We start from the raw sequence: 26,611 nt of genomic DNA, 5'->3' as shown, positions 1-26,611 counted from the left end.
CCTTCTTGCTAGCCTCTGTTCCCCTTTTTGCCCTAAACTTTCGCTAGTTGCTTAGAGCCCTAATCGTACACTATCGACCCCGCTCGAGTCTAAAATTTCAGTTTATTTTCTATGGAACAACCCACTGTGAATGACATCACCAAGGCCGCCTTCCTCTCTGGTTACCCCGCAGAAAATGTGTGTTCTTACTCCCTATTTCGGAAATCCAATCTCACCAATTCAAGTGGCTAGCCATCGTGCAACAACTGAAACCACACGGCCCGTCCAATCTACCCGCGTCTGAAATTTGCGGTGAGCACTATTCACCAACTCGAGAATTACGCATTTACACTTTTTTAAGCGTCCATATTTAGTCTACTAGAAGCATATCCCCTATCTCCCGTATTGCTCCAGTACCTCTGCGTCGCCCTTGACTCTGAGAGCCCACATCCAGTGCTTCCAATTGGCATCTACATCTCAACCCTGATTGCCTGGTCCCAAACTATTCTCGCCTCACCCACTGATCAGACGACCCAACTGCTTTCAGCCCTCTGCGCCATCGCCGCACCTCGTGTCCAAAAGCCATCCGCCAATTTAACTCCCACACTACCTACCGCCCAGGGCTGCGTCTCGCTCGTGCAACATGTCTCTCTCACCCACGATGCTATACTCACTTCATCCGCTCTCGATATCCTACTCGCGATTCTGAAAACTGTCGTCGCATCTTCGCCGAATCCTAACCTTTCTCCTTTTTTGGCTCTGAATCTTGTTCCTGCGATAAACGATCTATTGGATGCAGGGGAGATTGTCAGTCCGCAGCTGACGAATTGGCTGTTCCAGCTTTCGGCTTTGACGACCGCGGACGGACACGGCCATGGACATGCGACGTCACGCGTACAACCACAGCAGGTGACAGACGAGCCGCCTCAACGGCCGGAACTGCTCGAGTTCACCAGGAACGGGCCGTTGTTCGATGTGCTCGCCTATCAAGTCGTATGTCTCCCCCCCTTTCCCCTTCATTTCCCCTCTTCTCGTGGTCATCCACGGCTTTTTGTTCTCGACTAATATCGGACCACATTTTCGTCTAGACCTCGGTGCTCGCTTATCCAGACTCGCATCTCTCAGCCCTCCAGACTGTGTTCAATAGCACACCCACCCCGGATGCATTCTTTTCTCAATTATACGCCTCCCTGATCTCTGTGCTCGCTAATGAGCCCGACGGGAACACGAGGACGATCATCTGCGCCGCGCTGTTCGGGTCGGTACGTCACCCGGGTCCACCACGCACAACGTGTTTATTGACACATTACACGCCAAGTTGCCCAAGCTCTTTTGTCAACTCGAGGCACCACAGAATAAACTTGTGCGTCCCAATCATTTAATTGATCCTCTCTTTCATTTCATTTCATTCCGTTCTATTGCATTTCGCCAATGCCGATCTTTTTTTAATATAGAAGGATGGCGTTCAATCTGCTATACACGGCTTGTTTACGCACTTTGGTGCTTTGCTCGATAAATGCGATGTGACGGCACCGATAACGCGTGTATCGAGAGAAGACTCGATGGAAGAGGATGTTCCGGAAGATGGAAGCAAGGGGTAAAGTTAACTCACTATCCTCTCTTCGAATTAGGGCCGCTGATGCCCGTTTCTTTCTTTCTGTCTGTCTATTTTTTTTCTTCCCACCGTCCGAAATAGGAAGAACATCCGTACAATGCTGGTTCAGAGCCTTCAGAGCGTGTCGCTGCTCGATTCGAATTTCCCCTCTCTGCCCGGTCTGACGATTGAGAATTGGCCGGGACGGGGTATCGGGCGGGTATTCGCCGAAGCGGGCGAGAACGGACAGGACTTGGAGGTGAGCCCCACCTCGGCCGTTCCGATCCAGGCGAGTAAAAGTTGGAGCTGACCCGGACGAATCAGACCTATCTAAAATCAAGACTTCTATCACTCGAAGTTCCCCAGTCGGATAAACTCGAGTTGATTGATCGCGCGGTAGCGGATCCCGAGACACATGCCTGTCTATGCACCGTTCTGCACAAGGTAATTCCATCTTTCATATTTTTTTCTCTTTTTCCCTATCCCCCCGCACGACGACGAATGATCTACGAGTTTTGATTTTAGGGGTACACGAGCCTGACCACGTCTACGCAACACCTGTCCCCCGCAACACTCGAGTCCCTGGCTAATCTATCGAGACTTCTTTATACACATCCTACCGTTTTGGATGTCGTCGGTTTGAGGGTCCCGCCAGCCGAGTTTGTCGCAGCTGGTTTAGCCTTTTTAGAAGACCTGGAAGGCGCGGGGGTCGGTACGTGCCGAAATTGACAGATTGTCTTAATTTGGAAATATGAGGCTGATTCGGGATGTGATGAACCCGCTCTAGGTGATCCTCAATCGGCGCTTGGTCAGTATGGCGACGTATTGCTATTACTTCAGTTGTTGGTCACACGCTACGAGGTACGTACGCAATTTCGCGCGTATCCCGTCCTCCAACCCTTCGGCTCATGTCAGATGTTTCAGCAAAAGAGCGGCACACTCAAACATGGCGACCGCGTTCTTGATGCATCTTGCCTCACCTCGTCATGGGCAGTGTACAATTTGTCAGACCTGACCGAGCCGGAACGTACGCTCATCAGCGACTGGGTCAAGGCTGCGTTTGATTCGAATAGTTTTGGGATTGACGATAATGTCTTGAGGCAAGGTGATATACAATTTGTGGTGACATATATTGACACCCTCCCCTCCCCACGTTTAGATCCACAAACCCACGAGTTTTGCTCAAATTGTCCGCCACGCTATTCACAGAAGCTATTCGGAAATGTGCCGCAGAACCCGAGGGGGCTGGGATGGAGATCTTGCGCAACGGGGTGTCGTATTTCGAGGGGCCCCTGTTGAACTGGACGCTCCGAGGCGTGATCTGGGCTCTGGCCAACGAGGCTGAACGGCATGGGTAAGTATTTCTCCCTCTTTATCCTTACTCGCAAACAAAGAACAGATTAACCGAGCACCTGACTTTTTTTCTTTCTTCTAGACATGCTGCCCAAACGCACCTCGACGTTCTCCAGCTTTTGGTCTTGGCTAATGGATGCCCCGCGCCCGTCATCGAAATGACCCGCCATCGTGTGCTGCGGCTGCTAGCATCACCGTATATTCCCAAAGCAAATATTGACGTAAACGCCATGCTGCGTGTTCTGCATCCTTCAAACTCGGGTTCTGGTTCGGGCTCCACGAACACGACCGCCCCGCTCTACGCTTCGTCTTATCTCAATCTGGCATTGCAGGCCTCGATTGGTGGGACACCGATACCTAACCCTGCAAGGATCTTGGGCTTCACGAATTCGTTGGAGCTGTTACGCGCGCCAGTACAACAAGGTTCAGACAGCGTCGCTCATCGAAATATCCTCATTGCTCTCTTGACACTGGCCCGACCACGATTCGCGGGTATCAAATCCGTTCTTTCCGCGCTACGAAGCTTGGCGGGAACCATGGATCCCGATTTCTTGGCCGGGGTCGTTGCGGGGTCGGTTAGTGTTTGGGTGGCCGCCCCGATGGAGCGGGCGCTTGCGCGTGAAAAGGTGAAGAAGTTTGTGAATGAGGGTGAAAAAGAAAAGGGACTGGAGGGGATTGTGAAGAGAATGGTGGGGGTGGAGGGAGTCAGGGCGTCCCTGGGGGATTGAATTCAGTGGACTCTTTCTATGGAATTGGGAGACAATAGGTTGTGAGGAACGTGTATGTGGTGTGTATGCATATATAAGCCATAAAGTGGTGTTCGCCTCGTTTGATTGAATGCTATATGGGGACCATGAGCTACTGATGAGCGCTAAATGTGATTTATTACGTTTACGATTAGCGAGCTGCTCTTCAGACAACGACAACCTGCATTCTAGATATGGTTTCCAACGAGCAGAAGATCGATTCAGTTGGGGGATCCCCGGTATCCGTTAGTGACATGTCATTGATTTCAGATGTCGAGTCCGTTTTGTCGTTGGAAAACAACAAGCGTAAGTTGCTATGGTGTAATGTTCGCAAATCATACGTCTGACCTGGCTCGTACGATATAGGGTTTTCGATGATCAGTAGTACTACCTTCAATGACATGGAGAACACCCCAGTCCCCGTTGCTCCTATAGATTTTCCGGGGACCCCAATTGAAAAGCAGCTGCCTGTTCACCCAGATTTCGCGTATGAGGATGGAAATATCGAGTTCCAGGTAACTATTGGCTGAGAAAATAGACAGTGTCGAGCTAAGCAACGCCAATAGACATCGGAAAATGTATTCTGGGTACATGAGTTTCAACTCAGGAAATTCTCCGTTCTTGCCGGGCGCATTGACGAGGCAAGGGAGAAAGGAACGACTTCAAGCGCCGGTCGCCTCCGGATTCGTACTTCGAGGAGTAGTTACAACTTTAGTGGTACCTTTCGTATCCTTTATTCGTGGTGAGCTCATTGCCTTTATGGTATAGTTTGAATGTCGTGTTGAGGTTGGATTATGCACCGCCGCCACCTGAAGTGTCTTCTCCAGTGTCGTGGCACCCAAGTTCAACTCGGACACACTGATAAATGCTCTAAGGATCGGGACACGTTATGGATGTCCTGATATGCGGAATTTTGCGATAACCCAATTGGAGAGCAGGTTCCAGTCGCCTCCAATCGACCGCATTAAGCTTTCAGACGAATTCAATATTCCTAATTGGGCCATACCAGCGTTTATTGAACTGTGTCAACGCACAGAGCCCATCTCCCAAAGGGAAGCAAGAATACTGGGAGCTGAACGTCTTGTCGAGGTTTCGCGCATACGAGAAGCAGAGCAGCGAAGGAAATTTATTCAGCTTGTCGACAAGTCTATGGGGCCTTGTGGGGTATTTGAGGCGGGCCAAATGACCGACGACAAACTCCGAGATGATGCCAGTGAGATATTTGTGATCGTTGGTGCGTTTATACCGCTTATCGTCGCCGTTACTCGCAGAGTACACTCTCAGATATTCTTCACCTCCCAAGTGTGATTGTCGAGTCCAACGCACATGTGACGATACAGACTTGAACAATCGCCCTGCCAACCCAAATGCATTTACCTCAAACAACAGACATTCAATATCAGACCCACTCAACCTTGGCTCTTTGCACGCGCGGTCGGGAGATGCAAATGGTTCAAGGTATTCTGTGGTTCCATGCCAAATCCACATGATTGCCCCCCGTATTATCACGGAGAGCCTAGCGTTGTTCAAACGGTGTGGCGGCCTCACAAGACAACTTGGAGATCTGAAGGTAGCAGTATCCAACGGAGCTCCTCAAGGTGCCAAACAATTTTCAGTCGAGGATGAAATTCAGCGTGCGACTTGGATTCGAAAGACCACTTGAAACAATGTTTACAACGGTCTTCCTTAAAGTCTCCCAGTCCAGTAGAATTTTGATTAAAAGTTAAACATCTGTGACTTCAGTTACTTTGTATTGCCTTGACTCTGATCAAGGGGCTTTCGATTGACAGAAAATTCCAATCCAATTCAAGCCAACGTTTTGTAGCTGGGAACTAAAAGATAAAGTGCTTAGTATTTTTCTTTCCGGATTTAGATAGTACCTAATATCACAATACAAGCAGCAAGAGGGAAGACTAAAGATCGTGCGGCTCTTCATTAGGCGTACATTATCTCCCTGCACATATAAGCTCTCAAAATATATGAATCAGAGGTGCTAATGTAAGCGTCCATTCCTAAAGTCACTGACCTCTAGTCCATACAACAAACACACATAAAGCATACGCGGTTGCCCCACGTAATGGGATACACCCTCGTTTTGGCATAGAGCACAAACAGCCTTCTGGTGCAGTCTTATAACAACCACGGTGGACCCCAAAAGTGCGGATTTTCTGAACGTGAAAAATCGCGCGTTATATGCGGAGTGTTGGCAAAATCCGACCATTTTTTCCATGAATCCGCATCCTCAACTCACCCCTGTGTGTCGTCGAGGTGCGGATTCTGCTATTTTAGATGCGGATGTCTGGCAAAATCTGGACGTCATGCGGATTTTCCGCACTTTTGGGGTTCACCGTGAACCTATATAAGCCAGACATAAATGTTATATGGAGATGTTTGAATCGACTACCCGCCTCGTCATTTTTGTTATTCTTCACATTCCTGCAAGGCAGAAACTCCGTACTGTTTCCCGATACATCTGATCGGGTCTAAAGTTTGATAGTGTTATTCATTGTGCTTCCATGACCCCCTTACGACCAACCCGAGGCATTTCCCTTTGTGTACAAATAACTTATAAATACTAGAATGATCTAGTATGCTCTATTACAGTAACCAAGCCAAGTGTCAAGTCACCGAGTACATGCGCAGTAGAAAGCTGCGCTTTCTACGGTATGACTCGAGAGAGTTTTTAAGGTATATAAAGGGCTCTTTCAGGCCCTTGTACCCTTACCTCTCTACTCACTTTATTCCCTCTGTCATTACTCGCTCTCTTAACGCGTTTTTGTATTAGTCTGGTATACACGCTCGCCTATTATCAATTTATTTCTACACTTTGGGCCTTCACGCGTTCAGAGGCTTGTGCGTATGGTTGGACAGGATGGACACGTACAGACAGGGTCGGTCACAAAGTCTCTTGCGTGGCACAAAATCTAAGTATAGCCGTCGGATAGAGTTCGGCTATTTGTATCTGAGAGCACGGGGGGCAGGAAAAATAATAAAGGAGGTAAAGTGGCGGTTCGTGGTTTTATACTTAACGAAATCACCTATTTCTCTAAGATGTATTACTTAACTCCAGAGTGCTCTGGAGAACTCCGGAGAGTGCTAGAGAAAACAGTGAATCGGCCAATTATGCTACTATAGGGCCCATGGGTTTCAGGGACCAAAGTGTAGAATGCCCTCGTACAATAGATCTGGAACTTTAGCGGTATATGCATGACCTAATATGTATAGTTTGTGCATTTAAGTCATAGTTCAAGCAAAGATTGGAGTGCTGCCGAGAACCTCTCTGGGTGCAATGATTTGCATTTTTAAGTTATCTCAGTTGGTCGTTTTGCGACAAAGCCAGCCGAGTTGCAAAATAGTGACTTAGCCGGAGCATACAGCGAGTCACGTGACGACGACGACCACCATGACCGACAATCCTGAGCCCAAGGGCAAAGGCATTAGCTCGCGCTTTTCGAACATTTTGCGTCGTTCTACTCGCTCTACTTCTGATTTGACTGGCATACACGAACACGATATCGCATCTGAATACCCGACTGTTAGAAAAGTTATCAAAAAACCCAAAAACAACGACTCTAATGACTCCATATCTATTTACGCCTCCGATGACTCTGACAAAAAACCCAGAAAAATAGCCAACGTTCCCAACCGTAAGCCTGCATACAAAAATCCATTCTCTGCCATCCCTAGTGGAGGCACACAAGAGGCAGTCGCTAGCGCGCTAGCCGTAACTGACCGCATTTCGGACTACACCCTTAGCCCACCCCCCACAGTTCCTCTCGTCGCAAGCCCGCCGAGAAGCCCTGTCGTCGCAAACGCCGGCATCACACTGGTCATCAGCTCCTCACAAGAGTCCGAACAGGTTAGAGATGCCGGCGCGGCGCTGGCGCAACTCACGGAATATACGTTGGACGATGAACCCATCCATAGCCCCCCCAGGATCGCACCTGTTGAAATGGAGGACGTACCCAGGCCAGGATCCACTACCCCCACCCGAAACCGCACGAGACCCACCGAAAGACAAGTCACCCCCATGGAAGACTGGGTCTTCAGCAGTCAAGAACTACACTGGTTCAAACGCCTCGAGGCTGGAGGCTACCCCGACAACGAAGCCCTCGAGCGCTGCATCAAATACTATACCATCACCAACCAAGCCATCGCCAACATTATCGAGAATAGGCAACTATACGACAATACCGACGAAGAAACGAGCAGCACCAATACATTCATTCAAAAAATCGAAAAACTCGGCAACCAAATCTCTTCAATCGCCGAAAACGCGCTGTACAACGGCACGGAAGCAGGACCAAGTCGTCCAGAATCACCGATGAAGCAAGACGAAGAGGAAGACACATACATGGGCGAACCCGAACCCGGCCCGAACCAACCCAACCCCCTCACCACTGAAATCTGCTGGGGAACCGACGCTAAACCAGGCGAGTGGGGAGGTTACACCAACCCATCAGCACCAACACACCCAGCCACTGCCGATCCCACCCAATCCATGCTCCAGGCGATTTTAACCAAGATGGGGCAGCTCGACGACATCAAGTCCCGACTAGACAAGCTCGAAGGCAAATCGCCGCAGGTACACACTGCACAAACGAGCACGTCTAGAAACAAACACACACCCAACTCAAGTCCCGCCCCAACCGCCAACCCTTCACAATCGCGCCCTAGCTTTGCCAATGTCGCGGCGAAGGCGCCAGCCAAAGCCCCGGAGGTCAAAGCCTCTAACATTGCCGCTGCCATCAAGAGGGACATCGCCAAACCGGCGCCCGCACAGAGCGACGACAAGAATTTTGTTGTTCGTTTCAAAACTCTACCCGTCACCCAACCTAACCCCGAAAGCATATTCGTGGCCATGCGGGAATGCCTTGATGCCGCAAACCGCAACCTCGGCAAGGGCAGACTCACCAGAGTCCGGTGGTCACTAAAGGCAAGCCTCCACCTTTCCTTCTCTAATAATGTCTCCGTCACGGCGATTGAAAACGCCATCCCACTGCTCATGGATCGTCTACGACTCCCTGAGTACGAGTTCGGACCTGAGGTCCCGTGGAGCAGACTAGTCGTCACAAACGTCCCCACCGGGATGGGCGGCTCTCTGCAACGCATGCGCAACCGCGAGGAGCTAACACAGCTCCTCAACGAAGCCTTCCCTGACTCCGCCAAATTTGGCTCAGTCAAACTTACCCTCGCACCCGACTGGCTAGCAGACCCCGCGCGATTACAAGCCGAGGGACGCAATGCCTCTACTGTCTCGTTTGCCTTCGAAGACGCAGGAGGTCTCACCTCGGCCCGTCTAATGAGCTCACCCACTCTCTTCATATACGGCAGAAGATGCGAAATCAAGAAGTTTAACCCCAAACCTCTACTCCAAACCTGCTCAAAATGCGTCCGATACGGACATACCGAGCGTCAATGTCGCACCAAAAAACCCCGATGCCACAAATGCGGACGCAACAACCACACAACCGACGAACACAACGCAGAAAACTGCCCACGATGCATCCGAGAGGGTAAAGGCAACCCGTGCGAATGCGTATACTGCACCTCATGCAGTCTTCACGGACACCGCTTCAATACCCCCGAATGCCCTAAGATGTCCGAGTTCCGTCGCCCCATCACGCAAGTAATTGCTAACCGGTCCTCAACCCGCAATGATTGAGAAACATATCATCCAACTCAACGTGGCAGGCTGCAATCCGCGCATGCACGCCCTGCTAAACGAACCATTATACGCGCACTTTGATATCTTTATTTTCCAGGACATTTGGTGGGGCCGCATTGGCTCCCAGAAAAACATCAATCCGAACCTCCACAATATTTATGGCACCGTGAACTCCCCGAATTATTTATGCGTTATCCCACCAGGGTTCGAGGACGAAAAAGGCCCCAGCGTCTGCATCTATATCCGTAAAGACCGCCAACTACATGCACAATTTTCGGACTGCGTCCCTACTCATCGTGACATTCTGGCCCTCGACATATTTATCAACAAGTCAAAATTCTCGATTATCAACGTCTACGCACACGGAAAAGAAGCTAACAAAACTATACAACATATTACCGAACAAATCATACCAGCAGACCGACCCATAATCATCACGGGAGACTTCAATCTACATCACCCCGACTGGGCCCTCGACAACTCCAAGTGGAAAAACAGACACCCCAATCAAGTAGAGAGAGAATTCAGGGACTTCGCTGAGTACAACAACTTGACTCTCCTGAACACCACATCCTCCCCCACCCGCATCGCCCCCAACCCCGACTCCAACTCCATTATAGATCTTACGTTTATTAATCCCAGGGCCGTCGAGGTGTGGCCCAACATCAACTGGGAAGTCGACACACCCTTGACCGGCAGATCGTGCGGGTCGGACCACATGGCAATCACATGGTCCATCACGCCGTTCGATCAAGACAAGCCTGTTGAAGACACCACCTCACCCAATCACAGGCACATCGACCCCAAGCGGGAGGACAAATGGGTCGAAGCATTCAGCAACGCCATCAAGAAGTTTGACCTCCCCAAAGACCCAACAACGGCCGAAGATGCTGACTTGATCACGGGGGCGATCTTGGAAGCCATGTCAACCGCCACGATTAAAACGATGCCAGACGGCAAGAAAAAGAGTAGCGGACCAGTCCGATCCCCATGGTGGAATGCCGAATGCTCAGGCGCGCTCAACGACCTCAAACACAACCCCGAAGGACGCAGTCGCGACCAACTCCGCGCAACTCTACGCGGCGCCATCAGACGAGCTCGCCGGAGCAACGGAGACCGCATATTATCCGAAATCCGCACATCCAAGGTCTTTGAGTCGTTAAAGTGGTTCCAAGGAAAGCGATGGTCCCTACTGCCCCCGATCAAAAATCCAAATGGCGGTCTCACAGCCACGCACCCGCACCACAAAGCCGAAAATCTAGCTAAGCAGTTCTTCCCTCCTGTTGCCAACCCCAACGTCACCCTACAACCCCTTGGCATCAAACGGATGCCCAAGCGGGCCTTCCAGGAGATCACAGTTGACGAAATTGCTAATGCCATCAAGAGCACATCCAACAAGTCATCTCCTGGAGCTTTTGGTTCAAACTACAGGGTACTTAAGTGGGCTTTCTGGTGCAACACAACCCTCTTTGCTAAACTGTTTAATCTATGCTTGAATATTGGCTATCACCCCACCTCTCTGCGAAACTGTGTCATTGCCCCAATTCCTAAACCCCGTCGACAAGACATGTCTCTACCCAAGAACTACCGGCCCATTGCTTTACTTGAGACTCTATCCAAACTACTGGAGAAGGTCATCACAACACGACTTACCTTCGAAGCCGGTAAATTTGCTCTCATTCCCCAGAGCCAATTTGGGGGAAGGGACATCACATCTTGTACTGATGCGGGTATCTGCATGGTCCACAATATCAAGTCACACTGGAAGTCCAACCATAGAGTCTCACTTATCACTCTTGACGTATCTGGATATTTCAACAATGTGGACCACAACAGACTCATATACACCCTAGACCGCATGGGATACTCCAATCAAATCTGTAACTGGATGAAATCATACCTCAGTCATAGAACCGCCCAGTTCAGAATTGATGGACATCTCTGCCCATCCATTGCCCTCCCCGCAGTGGGAATTCCCCAGGGCTCTCCCCTATCCCCCATTTTGTCCTCCTTATACTCAACTCCCCTACTCATTGCCGCTCAAGACAATCATGCACAGTCATTTGCATACATTGACGACTTCACCATACTAGCTTGGGGGAAGTCACATGAGTATAATGTTGCCACAATGGGGCGGATAGCCACTCGAGTCTCTAACACTGCCACAAAACTTGGTCTTGAATTTGAAATTGATAAGTCTGACCTTATTCATTTTTATTGCCACCCTAACCACTCTGCCAACCCCAGTCTTCACCTTACCCTGAATGGCAAGAACTACACCATACTGCCCCAAGGATGTATTCGTTGGCTAGGATTCTACCTAGATAGAAAGCTCACGTTCAAAGAGCATATCTCCAACTCCGCCAACAAAGCTAAAGCCATCATAGCCGGATTAGGAATGCTAGCCAACACACAGCGTGGACTCACCATCAAACACGCGCGCATCCTTTACCTCACCTGCGTCATCCCAATCCTTACATATGGATCCCCTCTGTGGTTTCTGGGGCGCAGACAGAAGTCGTTGCTCGAACCGCTTAGGAAGGTCCAGAACCAAGGATTGAGATGGCTTCTTGGAGCCTTCAAAACCACTCCCATCCCCTGTCTTGAACACCTAGCATCTATCCCACCCCTGCACATCACGTGCCACAAGCTCATCATGAACTACTCAGCAAAGCTCAGAACCATCCCCAAGTCATCCGAAGTTGCTAAACGTCTCCCTGCATCATGGGACACGCATATACCCACCCTTAACAGCAACAGAAAGAACACAACTGAGAGCTTACAATCCCCCATCCACTTCATTGCATCACACAGTCACCCACACATCGAATTTGTCTCGCCTCACATTAACCACCCATCCAACCCAACAATTCCATTCCCTGATCAAATCAAAATCAAGGACTCCACTGACGGACTTAAGCGCGACAAATACCGCGACAAAATCCTATCCGAAATTAGCGTACTTGAAGAATGTCATGCCAGCGTTCTTGGCTACTCAGATGGGCACGCGGCGGTGTCCAATGGCATTTGGAAAGTCGGCGTCGGCTACGTTATACGTGCCGGAAAAAGGACCTTGTCATCGTTGTCAGTTGGAATTGGACCGCGAGCCAACATCTATGATGCAGAAATGCTGGGAATATTATTAGCATTCATGAAAGCTAAACAAATAGCCGAAAACCAAGGTTATCGCAAAATACGCATATATTGCGACAACCAGTCCGCCGTTAAATCTATTGCTGACCTATCACGACATCCGTGCCAATACACATCCAGAGCATTCGTCACCGCCGCCAAGGCATTCGTGACGGGACACCCAGAACGATCCATCCACATCACCTGGACACCTGGGCATAACGGAGTCGAAGGCAACGAAACAGCGGACCGCTTGGCTAACGAGGGAGCTAGAGTGGCCCCAAACCCCATATTCAATCGCACCATTACATGGGCAAAAGAACAGGCAACTCGCAAAACCATACGTTCATGGAAGAAAGCATGGTACGAACACTTGGAATCACGTATCAACTCGAAATATTACATACCCCACCCACCCGCACTCAAACTACATCCCATATTCAACTCAAGCAAGCTGGGCAGGGACATCGAGTGCCGCCTTGTACAATACCTCACCGGACACGGGCATTACGGCAAGTACCATGCACAATTCCACCACGACGTAGATCCCAGATGCGCCTGCGGGGAGTCGGAGGAGACAATCTTTCATTTAACCACCTCCTGTCCCGCTACGGCGGGACACAGGGGGATACTCAGTGAGTTTTCCACCAACATTAATGACCCCACACTGTTTGGCTCCCTGGCAGGTCTCGAAGCAGTCGCAAAGTTCATAGCCAAGACGGGCATAGGCCGAAGACGAGGAGGCCCGCAGGCAGCCGCTCAAGCCATGTAGTATATACGCCCTTAAGGCCGCCACTCCACTCCCGCCCTTACGGCCTCTACCCCGAGTTAGGCCTTAAGCCACCTGTATGTCGCCACGCGACCATTTCTTTGTCCTCTGACCGTGCTACGTTCTCGTTTGTTCCTTTCTGTGTGTGTCCCCGTTTGCGCCCTGTTTTGTAGCTTTCACGGTTCGGTCCCGGTTTTTGTGAGCGGTTTGCCTAGTTCGCATGTAGCTCCCGTATTGTCTTATATATGGAAATGTATTAAAAAAAAAAAAAAAAAAAAAAAGCGAGTCACGTGAGGACCACTTTTGGATACATGGTCGGACACCGAGGCTCGGTTAGAGCGAGGCTACATACAACGCAGCCTGCAACGAGGGGGAAAGATGAGAACAGAAGGGGAACACACAGAGCGAAAGAGACTACACGACAGAAGGAGGGCCTGGCAGAACCGGAGTTCTGCGAGCACAAACTAATGCGGGTGGGGTGAGAACACGCCAAGAGAGCAGAGACGAGAGAAGAGAAGACATCACACGCAGCACGCGCATCCAAAGAGGGGGAAAAGCATATATGTACATAATGAGAATAGATCAGCATGGGGGGGGCACCATGGGGGGCAGGCACCGAGGGGGGGGGGCAAATCATAATTTGAATGCATCTGTTGAGTTGAGGAATTTGGCAACAGCTCGCAGTCCGGCGGTGGTGCCGAACAGGGTGGAGCTCAGCAGGGGGCCCGACACTTCCCGTAGGGTGTGTCTTGCGAGATCGAATGATGGGCACGCTCGAAGGACGTGGTCGAGAGTCTGACGGGGGCTCCGCATGGGCAGCTGGGGTCATCGTCGGGGCGGAATCGTTCGCGGTATTCGCCGAAGAAGGCGTGACCCATGGTGACCTGGATTAGCCGGGCGTGAATCGCACGATGGTATGGGAAAGCTTTGAAAAAGGGGTGGAGGGACAGGGATGGGTTGCGACGGATGTGTTCTGAGACAAAGCGAGAGTGAGGTTGGGATGACCATAGGTGTGACCACGTAAGGCTAGCATTACGGGTGGCTTCAGCCTTGCTCCAGGTTATTGATCTATTGTGCGAGTGCATTGGCGGTTTTGTACACGTGAGGACCACTTCATACCGTGTCGACTTGCGTCCGACCTCCTCCGCCGTTTGGCCTCGTACAAACCAAGTGCCGCGGCACGCCTTTGCGTGTCGCTTTTATCCCAACCACCATCCTGTAAGCCACGAGAGCTGGTTTGGGCCGCCCACCCACGAGCCAGACTCGCTGTCGCGCACCCCCGGTCCACTCTTGCTGCTTTGCAGCCGCGGGGGTTCCCCAACCCTCACCGGTCTGAGTCTCGTGGCCAACGAGAACGAGCGGGCAGAGGATAATTTTATCAAATTTATAGGGTTTATTCAGTTTATACAGCTGTACAATATCGAAAACAGCATAGTTACACGGATCCTTTTACATCCAACGGCTTGAGCTCCCAAAGGGGAGCAGGAGGAGCATCGGGGACCACAGGGATAGGAACAAGCGTCAACTTTCCATTGCCAATATGAGTACCATTACTACAGGCGGTTCAACTCACAACTCACCTCTCTCTGATGTTCTCCAGCTCCCACATAGAGAGTCGCTCCGGTAGGCTGTTCTTCTGGAGCAATGCTGCTCAAAGAATGCTCACTTAACGCTTTCATACATCATTGGCCAATCAACATACGTGAAAATATGTCTCCCTTGGCTTCTCTCTGAGCGTTGCATTCTGAACCCTTTCGGACGGCCCAAAACAATCGGCTCTCCAGGTACAGGGTTTTCGGATTTGTAGCTCCAGGATTCCTCAGGTGCAAAACTGATTGCATGCACGTCAGGATCTTCTCTGGAAGCGGGTTCAACAAGTAACTAAGTGATAGAAAGGTTTGTATTAGTTGACGAGTTATTGTAACCAAAGTGCAAAAAGACGTACTACTTGCTGTCCATGAAACTCGGGCGTGTTGGGATCAAGCCCGACCGATTGACGATGCCCTTTCCTGGTAGCATACAGGTCTCCTAAAGAACCTGATTCGCCATAGCCTATGAACTGAACAAGATATAGACCGTGGGGCCGGGGTAGAGACATGATACTTAGTAGACACTAGTAGAAGAAAGAGGGCCGATGGAAATGCTGAGGAGCTGGTGCAGGCCTTGGCTCACATTCCATTGAGCTTTTGTACCTCTTGATTAGGCTGACTCATCACCACCCCAGATCATTATCGGGGCGCGAACACACCCCTGCTGAATGCTGGATGACATGCATAAAGTGCCAACAGAGATGTAGAAATATGTTGAAAAAGGACGGACACGTTGAGCCTAGATCTCTTAGCTCCAATCCATCTACGAAATACCAGGCTACTTCCTTGGATTACGTGCTGCGCGTGACGTCCTTTTGGGGCCCATCGCTTTTTTCGGCGCTTAGGCCGCTTTTGATACAAAATGCTAATTTTCTTGCCTCAGAGCGGATTGGAGCAATCGGGAAAGACAGTTCTTGTTTTTTTTTGTCCGCGTATACGTAAATATAAAATATATGGATTCAAAAGACCACTTGAAACAATGTTTACAACGGTCTTTCTTAAAGTCTCCCAGTCCAGTAGAATTTTGATTAAAAGGTCTGTCTTTCCTATCAGTATTCTCTTCAACGTTTACGACCCATTACAATCTCACTATGTTGTTGCCTTGGGTGGTATAATAAATTCAGTTGTTTGATTACACACAGAACTGCAGGTCAATCCGTGAGGACCCATCATGGTGATGTACCCACGGATAACATACCCGCGGGTTCCAGTACCCAACCTGCACCAATCTGGCACTGACTAATCGATCACGGGTCTTGCGGTTATTGGTGCAGATACGTGCGGATCGTATCCGTTTCCTTCCCTACTTGAGACACTTCTCTTTCAGCCTTCACGCATTCAGACGCTTGTGCGCACAGTTCAACAGGATGGTCAAGTCCAGACAGAGTCGTATACAAGTGGCTACAAAAGTCTTTCGCGTGGCGCGAAATGTAAGTATAGCCGTCGGATAGAGTTCGAGTATTCATCTCTGAAAGCGCGGGGGAGGGGTAGGAAAGACAATGAAGGAGGTGAAGTGGGGGTTCGTGGTTTTATCTATGTTATCATGTGGCGCACGCGTTTCAGGGATCAAAGTGTAGAATGCCCTTGTACAATGTATCTGCAACTTTAGTGGTATATGCGCGGCCGGCCATATATGGTTTGTACATTCAAGTGATAGTGCAAGCAAAGATTGAGATGTTGCTGAGAACTTCGCTGGGTGGAATGATTTGAATTGTTAATTTGTTTCAATTTATTCAGTTTGTAGAGTTATACAACATCGAAAACAGCGTAGTTACAGGGGCCCTTTTACTCTTCCAACCGCATGAGCTCCCAAAGGGGAGCAGGAGGAGCATCGGGGACCACAGGGATAGGAACAAGCGTCAACTTTCCATTGCCAATATGAGTACCATTACTACAGGCGGTTCAAGCTCACAACTCACCTCTCTCTGATGTTCTCCAGCTCCCACATAGAGGGTGGCTCCAACACGCTGTTCGGTTGGGGCAATGCTGTTCAAAGAATGCTCACTTAACGCTTTCATACATCATCAGTCAATTAACGTACGTGAACATATGTCCCCCTTGACTTCTCTCTGAGTGTTGCACTCTGAATGGTTTGGGACGGTCCAAGATGATGGTCTCTCCAGGCACAGGACTATCGGATCTGTAACTCCAGGATTCACCAGGTCTGGAATTGATTGTATACACGTCACGCCCTTCCTCGGAAGCGGGTTCAAACTCCCACTAAGTGATAGAAAGGTTTGTATTAGTTGGCGAGTTATTGTAACCAGAGTGCAAAAAAAAGCGTACTTCTTGCTGCCCATGAAACTCAGGCCTGTTGGGATCAAGCTCGATCGGTTGACCAAGTCCTTTACCGGTAGCATACATGCCCCCGATAGAATCTGGGTTGTCCTTGCCTATGAAACGAGCGAGGTATCGACCGGGGGGTAGAGACATGATACTTAGTAGACAACAGTAGAAGAAAGAGGATCAATGGTAATGCTGAGGAGCTGGTGCAGGCCTTGTCTCGCATTCCATTGAGCTTTTGTGCCTCTTGACTAGGTTGGCTCATCACTACCCCAGATCATTATCGGAGCGCAAACACCCCTTCTGAATGCTGGATGGCATACGCAAAGCGCCAACGGGGATGTAGAAATGTATTGAAGAAGGACGGGCAGGTTGAGGGTATATCTCTTAGCTCGAACCCATGCACGAAATGCTGGGGTGCTTGCCTAGATTGGGTGCTATGCGCGATGTCATTCTGTATGCCGTTGTCGAAAACGACACGATGGGCAGCTCTAGGATCTTTATTAGGAGCCGAAAAATACTGGCATTGGATTCTTCCAGTGAGTTGCGGCGTTGTTGCTCTGGGACACGAAACGTGGCCGCTGTCGATAGTAAATCCATGTGCATACATTTGGGTGGAGTTATTGAATACCAAAACCAGTAATTTCATAGGTTAGCGCCGTCAGGTTAGTAGAAATAACACCGATGCTTAGCTAGCCGAAGTAGTCTTTGGCTGATATGGTCATGTTCGAATTTCTGACATCTGCTAATCGGGTCCAGTTCTCCATGACCCTAGATCTTTGTCCGAATGCACGACAGTCTAGACATCATTCGACATTGCGCACCCGAGCCCTATATTGAGTTGGACAATGTCCTGGGCGATGACGATCCACCTCTGGCTCCGTTGGGCAGTATTTAGCTATATAACAAGCACACTAGCCTAACCAAGTATACACAATGGGAGCATAACATGCCTGGAGTATACGTAGTCGTTCCATGTAACAGGCTGTCCTCCCAATCCAGCCCCCAGCCATAAATGATCCAAGACCGGAACGAAGTCCGGACTACGGAATGACCAGGAGCGGGTTTCAACTGCAGAACTGAGTCGCTCGCGTACTAACCTCCGTCGCTTTTCGGTAAGTGAACAGATTCCAACCTAAGCTCATGGTATAGACTCAATTTCGAAAAATGGAAAGAAAACAATTACTCACAATGAGATATGGTGCAAAGAGATGTGGATTGTTAATCGGTGGATCTTGCCGCCTAATAATTCCTAAAAGCTGGAATACTTGCCGTAGCGACGACTTTATTCTTGGATCATCTGTACGAGCACTACATACAGCCTTAAGTGAGCAATTAGCTAGAGGCTTTCAAACCGCCACCGCTCATACACTTACTAGGTATAAATAAGTCAGCAAAACATGCCTCCATATTTCCTGAAGAGCAACCCAAGCAATTGATTTCCAGGACTCTAGTCCTTTAGGCTCAAATCCGGACCGAGGCTCCCAACACACTAAAGACTGCTCAAGTTCCTGCCAATTGCCTACTCCGTGATACTGATAGGCATTGATTTTTGCAAGTATAACCAAGATCCTTCTAGGAAGACAGTTGAGTAATTCGACAGGGTGTATTCGAGTGCAGGAAAGATCAGCGTCTGTGTTGTACTCCAAGACTTGAGGGAGCCCGTATACCATAGAGCCCACAATATCCATAAACATGTAGTCCGTGCATTTATACAAAGGCGATTCGAGCAAATGCGCAATGGAGACAGTATTGGTGTGTCCAGTCGGCCTTAACGGCGTAGTGTTGTTGACAATATAAAGAAATTTAGGTGCAAATTGGCAAAATACTTGATACGTAGCAGTGGCGCTGAGGATGATGCTCTTGGCAAAAAATGTCTATATAGTTGGTGCATTAAATATTGTGTACCAGCACAGCAAGCATTGTGACGTACCTCTAGGCTGTCAATGAGTCTCTCTCGTAGCTCTTCTGAAGTTGTGGGCCTGGTGAACTGGATACAAAGCGCTTGCTCGAACCGCTCAATCCAATGTATGAATTCGCTTCTGCGGCCACTATCGCTTCTTTCGAACACAGAATCGCGGATCTTGGCGTCTATTAGCATTCCCCTGCGAGCAAAATCGCACGTTGACAAGCGCCACACTACTACTTTACGCATCCCCTCGACAGAATCGTCTTGAGGGTTGAAATATATAGTGTTACACACACGGTCGTCTTGAAGATCACTTGATTTAGAAAAGCTAATAATGCGCCCAAATACACCATAAACTCACAGTGTGAGAGAACATACTCCACTATGTTTCGAATATCAGACGGGATAACAGATATGCCCTTTGGGATTTCGGAGACCAGCGCAAGTCGTGACTGCTCCCACTCCAAGCTAGATTGTTGAAACGGAGCGGGGTTTCCAACGCGGAGTGGCTGAAGTAGTTGTGTATCGGTCGCAGGTCTTGCTGGGACCAAGGTGTCGTAAATCAGGGAATTGTCGTCATACCAAGAAAAGAGGCAAGAAGTATCTTGCTGAGACTCGGACGTTAAGCTCTGCGGTAAAGCTTTTTCCACCATTTTCGGTTGGGTAGCTGTTGCGTTGCCCAATCGGTGGTAACAATTTTCTGTCCATGTTTCGGGCACAGCGCCGTCCAGAACAGAAACACCTGCACCCGGGGGACTGTTGGTTTTAGTTGCGTAAGGCAAAGAAGGCAGTACTGAGTTGGAAGATCCCTCTGGCAACTGGCTCAAGCTAATTCCACTTGTGACATCAGAGAGCCAAGCGTTGTTGGTCCCATTTGACCCCTTATGCTTGTATCCTAGACACGTATATCCTCCTTTTGAACATCTTTCACACGCCGGCTTCCTTTTATCACATTTCTTGTGTCTGGTGTACTGTATTAGTTATTAATAATGGAAAGAAGCCACTGCCAGTCACAGACCGCTGTTTACACGTCAGGCAACTCGTTGGCGTAGGACCAGGAGGGACTTTATTCCAAAAACTCATTTCTAGTGTAGAGATTAAGGACACGCCTCAGAAATATTTTAGGGAGAGCGTGGCCAAGAAGCGCGCGACCAGGCCGGAACCTGTAGGTGTTGGGAGGTCACAGCATGAGCTAATGCATGATACGAGCCTATTGGTACACGTAATCTATGTCTTTTCATGAGACGTACCGACAGGTATTTCCATTGTGCCTTCTCACTAAATATCTTCGCTCATAGATCAGCTTTCTCGGATCGCAAGCCTCTCGTCAGTGATCAGAAATGAATAACTAGCCCGAATGCAGATCCGAGCCAAGAGCCCGGACAATGACAAAGCGCAATCACATGAGCTTAGTTCGTTTGCCACATAGAGACACCAAGTGGCTGCGCCCATGTGAATCCCCAGCTTCGTCCTTCGTACCCACCATACCAAAGACACTTAGTATCGTCTGTTCAGTACAAAATGGGACTGTCTGGGCATACATGGGGCAATAAATCTGTCTCAGATGTCTCAGATATCTCTATTTCAGACCACAGTAGTCATACAACTAGCCCAGTGGTTGTGGTGGCTACTCATAACCCCAGCAATATTAATCCTTCCGAGCGCAAAACTGATTCATTCTTTGATCCTGGGGATGGAGATATAAAACTTTATGTTGGTTGTTGGCTCGAAAACACGATCTGCTGCTAATTTATATACTACTCCAGGTGCATGGAACACAATTTGAGACACATCGGTATCTTGTCAAGCGCTTTCGGGGCCTAGAGTCGCTTCTGGATGAGCAACCTGCAGAAATCAGGTTGGATCGAGATAATGTATCCCCCAACGACTTCCGCGAAACCTTTAAGGTGCTCTACGCAACGTGAGTATTATTTACCTCCTGAATCACGCCATGCTGAGTAGAAATTTGCTCAAGTATTTTCACCGGACCATTTGTCTTCGCCACACAAACTTTGATCTCCACACTCCGAGTCGCCTCGACATATGATTATCACGAGCTCCGAGATTACTGTGTCCATTATCTGGAGACACTACCGTTAGATGCCGTTAAACGGATCGAGCTTGCTAGGGAATTTGACCTTCCTGGGTGGGAAGAGCCAGCATACCGTGAACTGGAGATGAGAGATGAAGCTATCACACGAGAGGAGGCCAAGGCAATTGGTCTGGATGCCTTTGTGCGTATTGCTGAGTCGCGTGAGAGGGAACAGAGGAGAAGGGGCAAAGGAGATCCTTCAAACAGGGAGAAAGTTGGGAATTCCCCTACGGCGAATTGTTTCGACAGAGAACAGACGGTGCAAGGCAATACTCAAAAGGAAAGACCAGAAAACAACGCCCCGCAGGGAACGCCAACATGTGCCCGGCCATCTCTATTAGGCAATGAAATAGGGACACATCGTGATACTAATAATACGGTTGAAACAGGTAAGTTGCTTCTCTAAAATCGATCCGGTCTTACCTAGACTACTCGACTTCCAGCAGCTACAATGAAACCATCGTTTACGGATGTCGAACTCAACGGTGTTTATACATGGCGGCCTAAGCTTGGCTACCGCATCGAGATACCTGGTTGCAAATGTCGTTTCACTCCCAGGAATCAAGTTGGAGATCCCGGGAGGGTCTGCTACCTATCCCCATGCGCCACCTTAGCATTCAAAAATATACAAGTCGAGCAATTGGCTCACGCAAATCGCATTTCCAGTCTTGAATCATCCATGAAGAAACTTGACATCTCGGCATCTTCCAGTGTAGCCCCTCCTCCAACAAGGCCAACATATGCTACCAGCCTACGGCTCACATCGTCGCCTCATACTAACGTAACAGGTAGATATAGTACTTGTCTCGGAGAGTGAGGGGAGATCAATCCCACTGAGATTGGCGGCGTAGTCATATGGGGATGCGATGGGCTCGCTAATGGGTTCAATGTACTTGCTTAGTCCGCCACTGGTGTTTATTTCCTAGTAATGACATGATCCTACATTCTCGATTTGGATGGCTTGTGGGCTCATACCACCTTCGCCAGTTCAGTGTTATTGATATCTGTCATAAAGACAATCGATAGCCATTGAATACAGACAGCGGCATTTTTGAGTTGTCCAGCAGAGATTGAGGCTAAGCTATTATGCCGTCATACGTGTACACGGCTGCTTGCTGATTTCTTATGTATAATTTTGTGTATTCTCCCATGTTCAAAATTTTATATCAAATACGGGATATTGATTAATTAATACGCTCATTTAACGATTTTTGGCGTTTCATATACATGTAGTGTATAATTACTACAATTGTTTCAGGATCCATTGGCCAAGTCCAGATTTGATGGTAAAAACGCCGGGATGTCGGTTGCCTTCAAGTAGTTGACCCATCGAATAGATTAAATATAATGCAGTCGCTCCATTAGAACGAGACTGTTACTGGTAGCCTGGTTCGACAAAATATTACTTACCCTGAAACTGCGGCAAGATATACAGGAATACAAAAAAGTTTGCTTTAGAGTCAGTTGAGGTTATAGGAAATCATAGTAACAGGGCCCACCATTGCCGAAACGGTTGGTCGGCTTTGAGAATCCAAAGACATGCTCTGGAATGTTATATATAATTGACGTTGACCAGTGTTGTCCGTCGCTTCGTGCATAGTCGCTTTAGTCGGACCCACGGGAACCGGGTATTGTGAGGAGCCACTGTATCGTAGTATACCATGAATCACGTTGTCTGGCCTCGCTCCCGCAGCTGACGCCTGTATTATTGGGTCTGAAGAAGGAAGGTCGATTCGGGCTGGCCAGAGCAAAAACTCCATTCATACTTGACCATGAGTTGAACAATCGAGCTCACCAACTCTCTCATTTGCCGTGAAAGATAAGTTCATGCCAGCCACGGGCTCGTCTACTTCGACGCTAAATTCACTTGCTTCCCACCAGAATTTGGCGTTTGAGCAATGCTCAAAGCCGAATGTTGCCATGCTTTTCCAGGATGCAAGAAAAACGTGATAATCGTGGTCTGTATGCTGAATTCCCAACCCCTTTGATTCCGGTCTCTTGTGAGAAGTGTCCGACCAATCCGAATGAAGTGAGGTGCTGACGTCGCTGAGCTCATTTGGAAGTTTTGTGACGAAGCCTGCCGGAGACGCAAAACAGAGGCTTAGTCGGAGCATGTGGCGAGCTTCGTGCTATTTCAACTTGCGTCAGACCTCCCCCACCGTCCGGCCTCGTACACACCGAGTACCGCACCACGCCTTTGCGTGTCGTTTTTATCCCATTCACCATTCTGTAGGTTCATGAGAGATGGTTCGGGCCGCCCACCCACGAGCCAGACTCGCGGTTCGACAACCCTGCTCCACCCTCGCTGCTTCACAGCCGCAGGGGTTCCCCAAACCTCACCGGTCTGGGTCTCTTGGCCGACGCGACAAGCGGGCAGAAGATGAGCTACTGCATTTCGTTATTTTACCGCATTCTATATCAGTCTAGCCACTTATAACTTCTGGAGATATGGTTAACACATAGGGTTTGCAGCGCATAGATCCGACCTTTAGGAAACGCTCCAAGCGGTGAGCCCAACAAAGAATTTTTTATGTAGTTTGAGCGCCGTCCTTCTGCCCCGTCAATGCACCAAAAGCTTTTTCATTCACATTATTTTCATTGTATTGTCTATACAAGGCCCATCAGGTCGATCCCATAATTCCTATTAAAACTTCGGTGCCCATTGACCAACGCCTGATTTCATTAGGAGAACTTCTTGGCCGGGACGGAGATCTGAAAATCAGGCAAGCGTCATAGTGAATTGGATGGAATATATGCCTTTGAGAATGGAGTCTCACCATCAAACTTGAACTACAAGTCGAATAATATCACCCACGTAGTTAGAGGACATTGTCAGTAACAAAAAATCTGATGGAAACCAAAAGCGCTCACGTATGCATAGACATCAGTTGCCTCTTTCTCGCCTAGCTTTCCGAACTTAAACACAATGTAATACCTCCCATCAACTGCTTCCCTAGTAGCTTGTGTATCTTTCCCCTCGGGAAGAGGATCTGGAAGAGACTTGTCATAATAAAGCCTCCCGCCAAGAACGTTATCGGGCCTTCCACCTGTTGCCGATGCCTGCATAGGTGGCAAAGGTTGGTCGGGGGTCGGGTTTCCGATCGTGACTGTATAAATTGGCATTATTTGCGTACTGAACTCTTAGTTACTAGGTTCCACACTTACTGATATCTCTGTCCGCAATATAGGACTTTCTAGGTCCTTCGGGGTCGTTAACCTCAACACCAAATTTACCACCTGTCGCCCAGTACTCGGCGGGGGACGAATCCTTGAACTCAGATAAGTAGTCAGTCATTGCAAGTTTGGGTTTCTGGAGAGTTGTAGTGTAAGAGTAGCAGTTTGCTTGAACCCAATTTATAGTCCACCACTGTCAATTTTGGTGGCCATGAGCTCCTAGGCCATGAGGTTCCTTTAAGCCACTAAGACAATCCTGGACGCATCCGGCCTATTTCCACGTGCTCCATCTCTCAGCTACATGCTACCATCAGGATAGAGAGCCAAGTTATGATGTCACACGCTACAGGTTTGAATCATAGTATTGCCATCCGGTGCGCCTCAATCCCAGGAACTAGTACTATTATAGGACCTTGAAGCTTCTTGACAGAGGGCGTCTAAGAATTGCACTGATTGGGGTGGTGATGTAGCATACCTGATGCCGGAGTGGTTAACTTTTGGGTTCCACGAAACCCAGTGAACTAATGGGATCCTGCCCGACATAACACAGCGATATATAACAATACAGGCTTTATACATTTGTGACCATCAAGCTACGATAAATTATTAAGAATATAATTTTATCCCACCAAGAACAAATAGCAGGAGAATGTAAAATAATCATAAGAGAGAACATTTTGATAGAACTAGCTGACGTTTGACACAATTGACACTGATTGCTCCGATTTTCCCCAGTCGATTCATCGACTTTCTGGGATTCGTTCATAAAGGATTGATCGGGCGTTGATCAGAGATCTTGATCACAATGACATATCAATTATTTTTGCCCCTATCGCGGAGCCAAAACCAAACAGCCAACCAGCATCGTAGAACTAAACTCGACGAAGTTATTGGTGGCACGTCCGGTCGGTCAGGGCGTCATCGGGTCTTAAGTTACTATCTGATGTTGATATAGGCAATGGCAACGCACTAGGGGAAGGGGTTTCAACTTTCAATTATATAAGATGATATTAGAAGTCAGTGTAACTTGCACTCGTTCATCTACGTACATGTGTACCCTGGATACACTTATAGTAGACACGCTACCCACGACTTTTGACAGCCGCGGACCCACTTATAAACTACTTGACCTTGACACTGAACATTAACTTGCCGGTCAGCTATCACTGACCCTGGACCCGAGAAACATTGATTTTGAAATCAAAGTCAATAATTACAATCATGACTACGATTCCCACCACCAATGTGAATATCCATGGTAAACATTTATGATTCTCCAAACTTAAAATTTCGACTTGCCACTTTTTGGTGGTCCGTGCTGAGCCAATTGAGATGCATATGTTAGAACGGATAGTCTTGGAGTGACGATCACAAGAGAGGATCACCATCAGATCAGGTGCGCTTACATACCAGTGTATTGACGTTAGGTAGATAGAAATGACGTCACCAATACAATGCTAGATCACCCCAATAGGCCCAACCTCTCGACTTCACAGCTTTATCCATGCTGGGCCATTGTAGGTGGGCGATACTGGGTCTTGTTCGCTTTCGGGACATTGGGCCACCGCAAACACCGGCACAGTCCAGAGCCTAACCTCAATAGCATTAGAAAGAGCGCCAGAAAACTCAACACTGCAAGCCCATCGATCTTGTCAGATAACGATGCCAGTATGTGGAACATCAATCCCCGGGCTCGAACCTGTGCTATATACTAATTCACTACTAATCATACTTGTACACAGCACAATATGAGACGCATTTGATAAATTGACTATAACACATGGCGTGTACCATGGACTTTCTATGAGCACTCACAGGCTGGATGACCCTCGTTATGGGAGGCTTGGTGGACATTTGCCCCTAAAAAACATTGAGCCCAGTCAAGCAACGCCCCCTCGAAATGGTCAATATCACTGGACATGGTAGTGTGCGTAAAATTATCCACCGGACAGCTGCTGCCAGCCTTAGCGATAAATATCCAATACCATTACCTTACGGAGCCCTACTAGTTATACTCACAATCTATTGATCACTCGAAGTCACGGACCTTCGGGGCTCTGGAAAGAGGTGAACCAGATGGGTCATCGAGACTCGGGAGATACAGTCACAATCAGTGAATGACATAAAGTAAATATGGGGTACGTGCCATGTCGACATGTATTAGTTAAGAGCCCTATAGTCATCTAAGCATGTGGCTCAAGTACACTAGGTTGGAGTAATGGAAGTTTAAGATTGTCATGGGACTAAGAGCGCTTGACCGGCGGTTGGTTTTCGGCGGCCGTACCTGAAGTGCACCTACAATAGTAGCCTATAGGAACCAAAT

General features: G+C 48.7%; 8 protein-coding genes across 8 annotated transcripts; 4 read left to right on the top strand and 4 right to left on the bottom strand.

Moving 5' to 3' along the window:
- Positions 1 to 111: 111 nt before the first annotated feature.
- Positions 112 to 5,335, top strand: RhiXN_00201 (mediator complex subunit Med5; the record flags this gene model as incomplete). Its single annotated transcript, XM_043320020.1, has 18 exons — positions 112 to 177; positions 225 to 291; positions 341 to 972; positions 1,068 to 1,241; positions 1,298 to 1,342; positions 1,434 to 1,576; positions 1,676 to 1,832; positions 1,898 to 2,017; positions 2,099 to 2,285; positions 2,361 to 2,434; positions 2,489 to 2,678; positions 2,750 to 2,927; positions 3,009 to 3,615; positions 3,828 to 3,978; positions 4,039 to 4,187; positions 4,239 to 4,414; positions 4,500 to 4,906; positions 4,944 to 5,335. The coding sequence occupies 18 exons, from the start codon at positions 112 to 114 to the stop codon at positions 5,333 to 5,335; spliced, it is 3,915 nt and encodes a 1,304-aa protein (XP_043179032.1).
- A 1,740-nt stretch (positions 5,336 to 7,075) lies between these two features.
- Positions 7,076 to 9,305, top strand: RhiXN_00200 (uncharacterized protein; the record flags this gene model as incomplete). Its single annotated transcript, XM_043320019.1, has 2 exons — positions 7,076 to 8,954; positions 9,007 to 9,305. The coding sequence occupies 2 exons, from the start codon at positions 7,076 to 7,078 to the stop codon at positions 9,303 to 9,305; spliced, it is 2,178 nt and encodes a 725-aa protein (XP_043179031.1).
- Positions 9,306 to 9,329: 24 nt separating this feature from the next.
- Positions 9,330 to 13,244, top strand: RhiXN_00199 (Reverse transcriptase (RNA-dependent DNA polymerase); the record flags this gene model as incomplete). Its single annotated transcript, XM_043320018.1, has 1 exon — positions 9,330 to 13,244. The coding sequence occupies one exon, from the start codon at positions 9,330 to 9,332 to the stop codon at positions 13,242 to 13,244; it is 3,915 nt and encodes a 1,304-aa protein (XP_043179030.1).
- Positions 13,245 to 13,954: 710 nt separating this feature from the next.
- Positions 13,955 to 15,339, bottom strand: RhiXN_00198 (Reverse transcriptase from mobile element jockey protein; the record flags this gene model as incomplete). Its single annotated transcript, XM_043320017.1, has 7 exons — positions 13,955 to 14,309; positions 14,361 to 14,437; positions 14,496 to 14,651; positions 14,695 to 14,766; positions 14,822 to 14,888; positions 14,944 to 15,122; positions 15,187 to 15,339. The coding sequence occupies 7 exons, from the start codon at positions 15,337 to 15,339 to the stop codon at positions 13,955 to 13,957; spliced, it is 1,059 nt and encodes a 352-aa protein (XP_043179029.1).
- A 1,276-nt stretch (positions 15,340 to 16,615) lies between these two features.
- On the bottom strand, positions 16,616 to 17,263 carry RhiXN_00197 (peptidase inhibitor clitocypin domain-containing protein; the record flags this gene model as incomplete). Its single annotated transcript, XM_043320016.1, has 4 exons — positions 16,616 to 16,693; positions 16,750 to 16,816; positions 16,872 to 17,050; positions 17,117 to 17,263. 4 exons carry the CDS (start codon positions 17,261 to 17,263, stop codon positions 16,616 to 16,618), a joined length of 471 nt encoding a protein of 156 aa, XP_043179028.1.
- A 769-nt stretch (positions 17,264 to 18,032) lies between these two features.
- On the bottom strand, positions 18,033 to 19,675 carry RhiXN_00196 (Fungal specific transcription factor domain; the record flags this gene model as incomplete). Its single annotated transcript, XM_043320015.1, has 5 exons — positions 18,033 to 18,248; positions 18,304 to 18,435; positions 18,490 to 18,990; positions 19,047 to 19,324; positions 19,384 to 19,675. 5 exons carry the CDS (start codon positions 19,673 to 19,675, stop codon positions 18,033 to 18,035), a joined length of 1,419 nt encoding a protein of 472 aa, XP_043179027.1.
- A 704-nt stretch (positions 19,676 to 20,379) lies between these two features.
- RhiXN_00195 (uncharacterized protein) lies at positions 20,380 to 21,931 on the top strand (the record flags this gene model as incomplete). The annotated part of the gene is made up of 5 exons (XM_043320014.1): positions 20,380 to 20,434; positions 20,611 to 20,735; positions 20,789 to 20,943; positions 20,998 to 21,503; positions 21,558 to 21,931. The coding sequence occupies 5 exons, from the start codon at positions 20,380 to 20,382 to the stop codon at positions 21,929 to 21,931; spliced, it is 1,215 nt and encodes a 404-aa protein (XP_043179026.1).
- A 1,827-nt stretch (positions 21,932 to 23,758) lies between these two features.
- On the bottom strand, positions 23,759 to 24,409 carry RhiXN_00194 (uncharacterized protein; the record flags this gene model as incomplete). Its single annotated transcript, XM_043320013.1, has 4 exons — positions 23,759 to 23,826; positions 23,892 to 23,904; positions 23,986 to 24,221; positions 24,280 to 24,409. 4 exons carry the CDS (start codon positions 24,407 to 24,409, stop codon positions 23,759 to 23,761), a joined length of 447 nt encoding a protein of 148 aa, XP_043179025.1.
- Between the last annotated feature and the right edge of the window lie 2,202 nt (positions 24,410 to 26,611).

The sequence above is a fragment of the Rhizoctonia solani genome, chromosome 4 (genome assembly GCF_016906535.1).
Source record: "Rhizoctonia solani chromosome 4, complete sequence".
NCBI classification, from domain to species: Eukaryota; Fungi; Basidiomycota; class Agaricomycetes; order Cantharellales; family Ceratobasidiaceae; genus Rhizoctonia; species Rhizoctonia solani.
The sequence above is the reverse complement of the archived record's forward strand: the minus strand, read 5'-3'. Positions and strand labels throughout refer to the sequence as shown.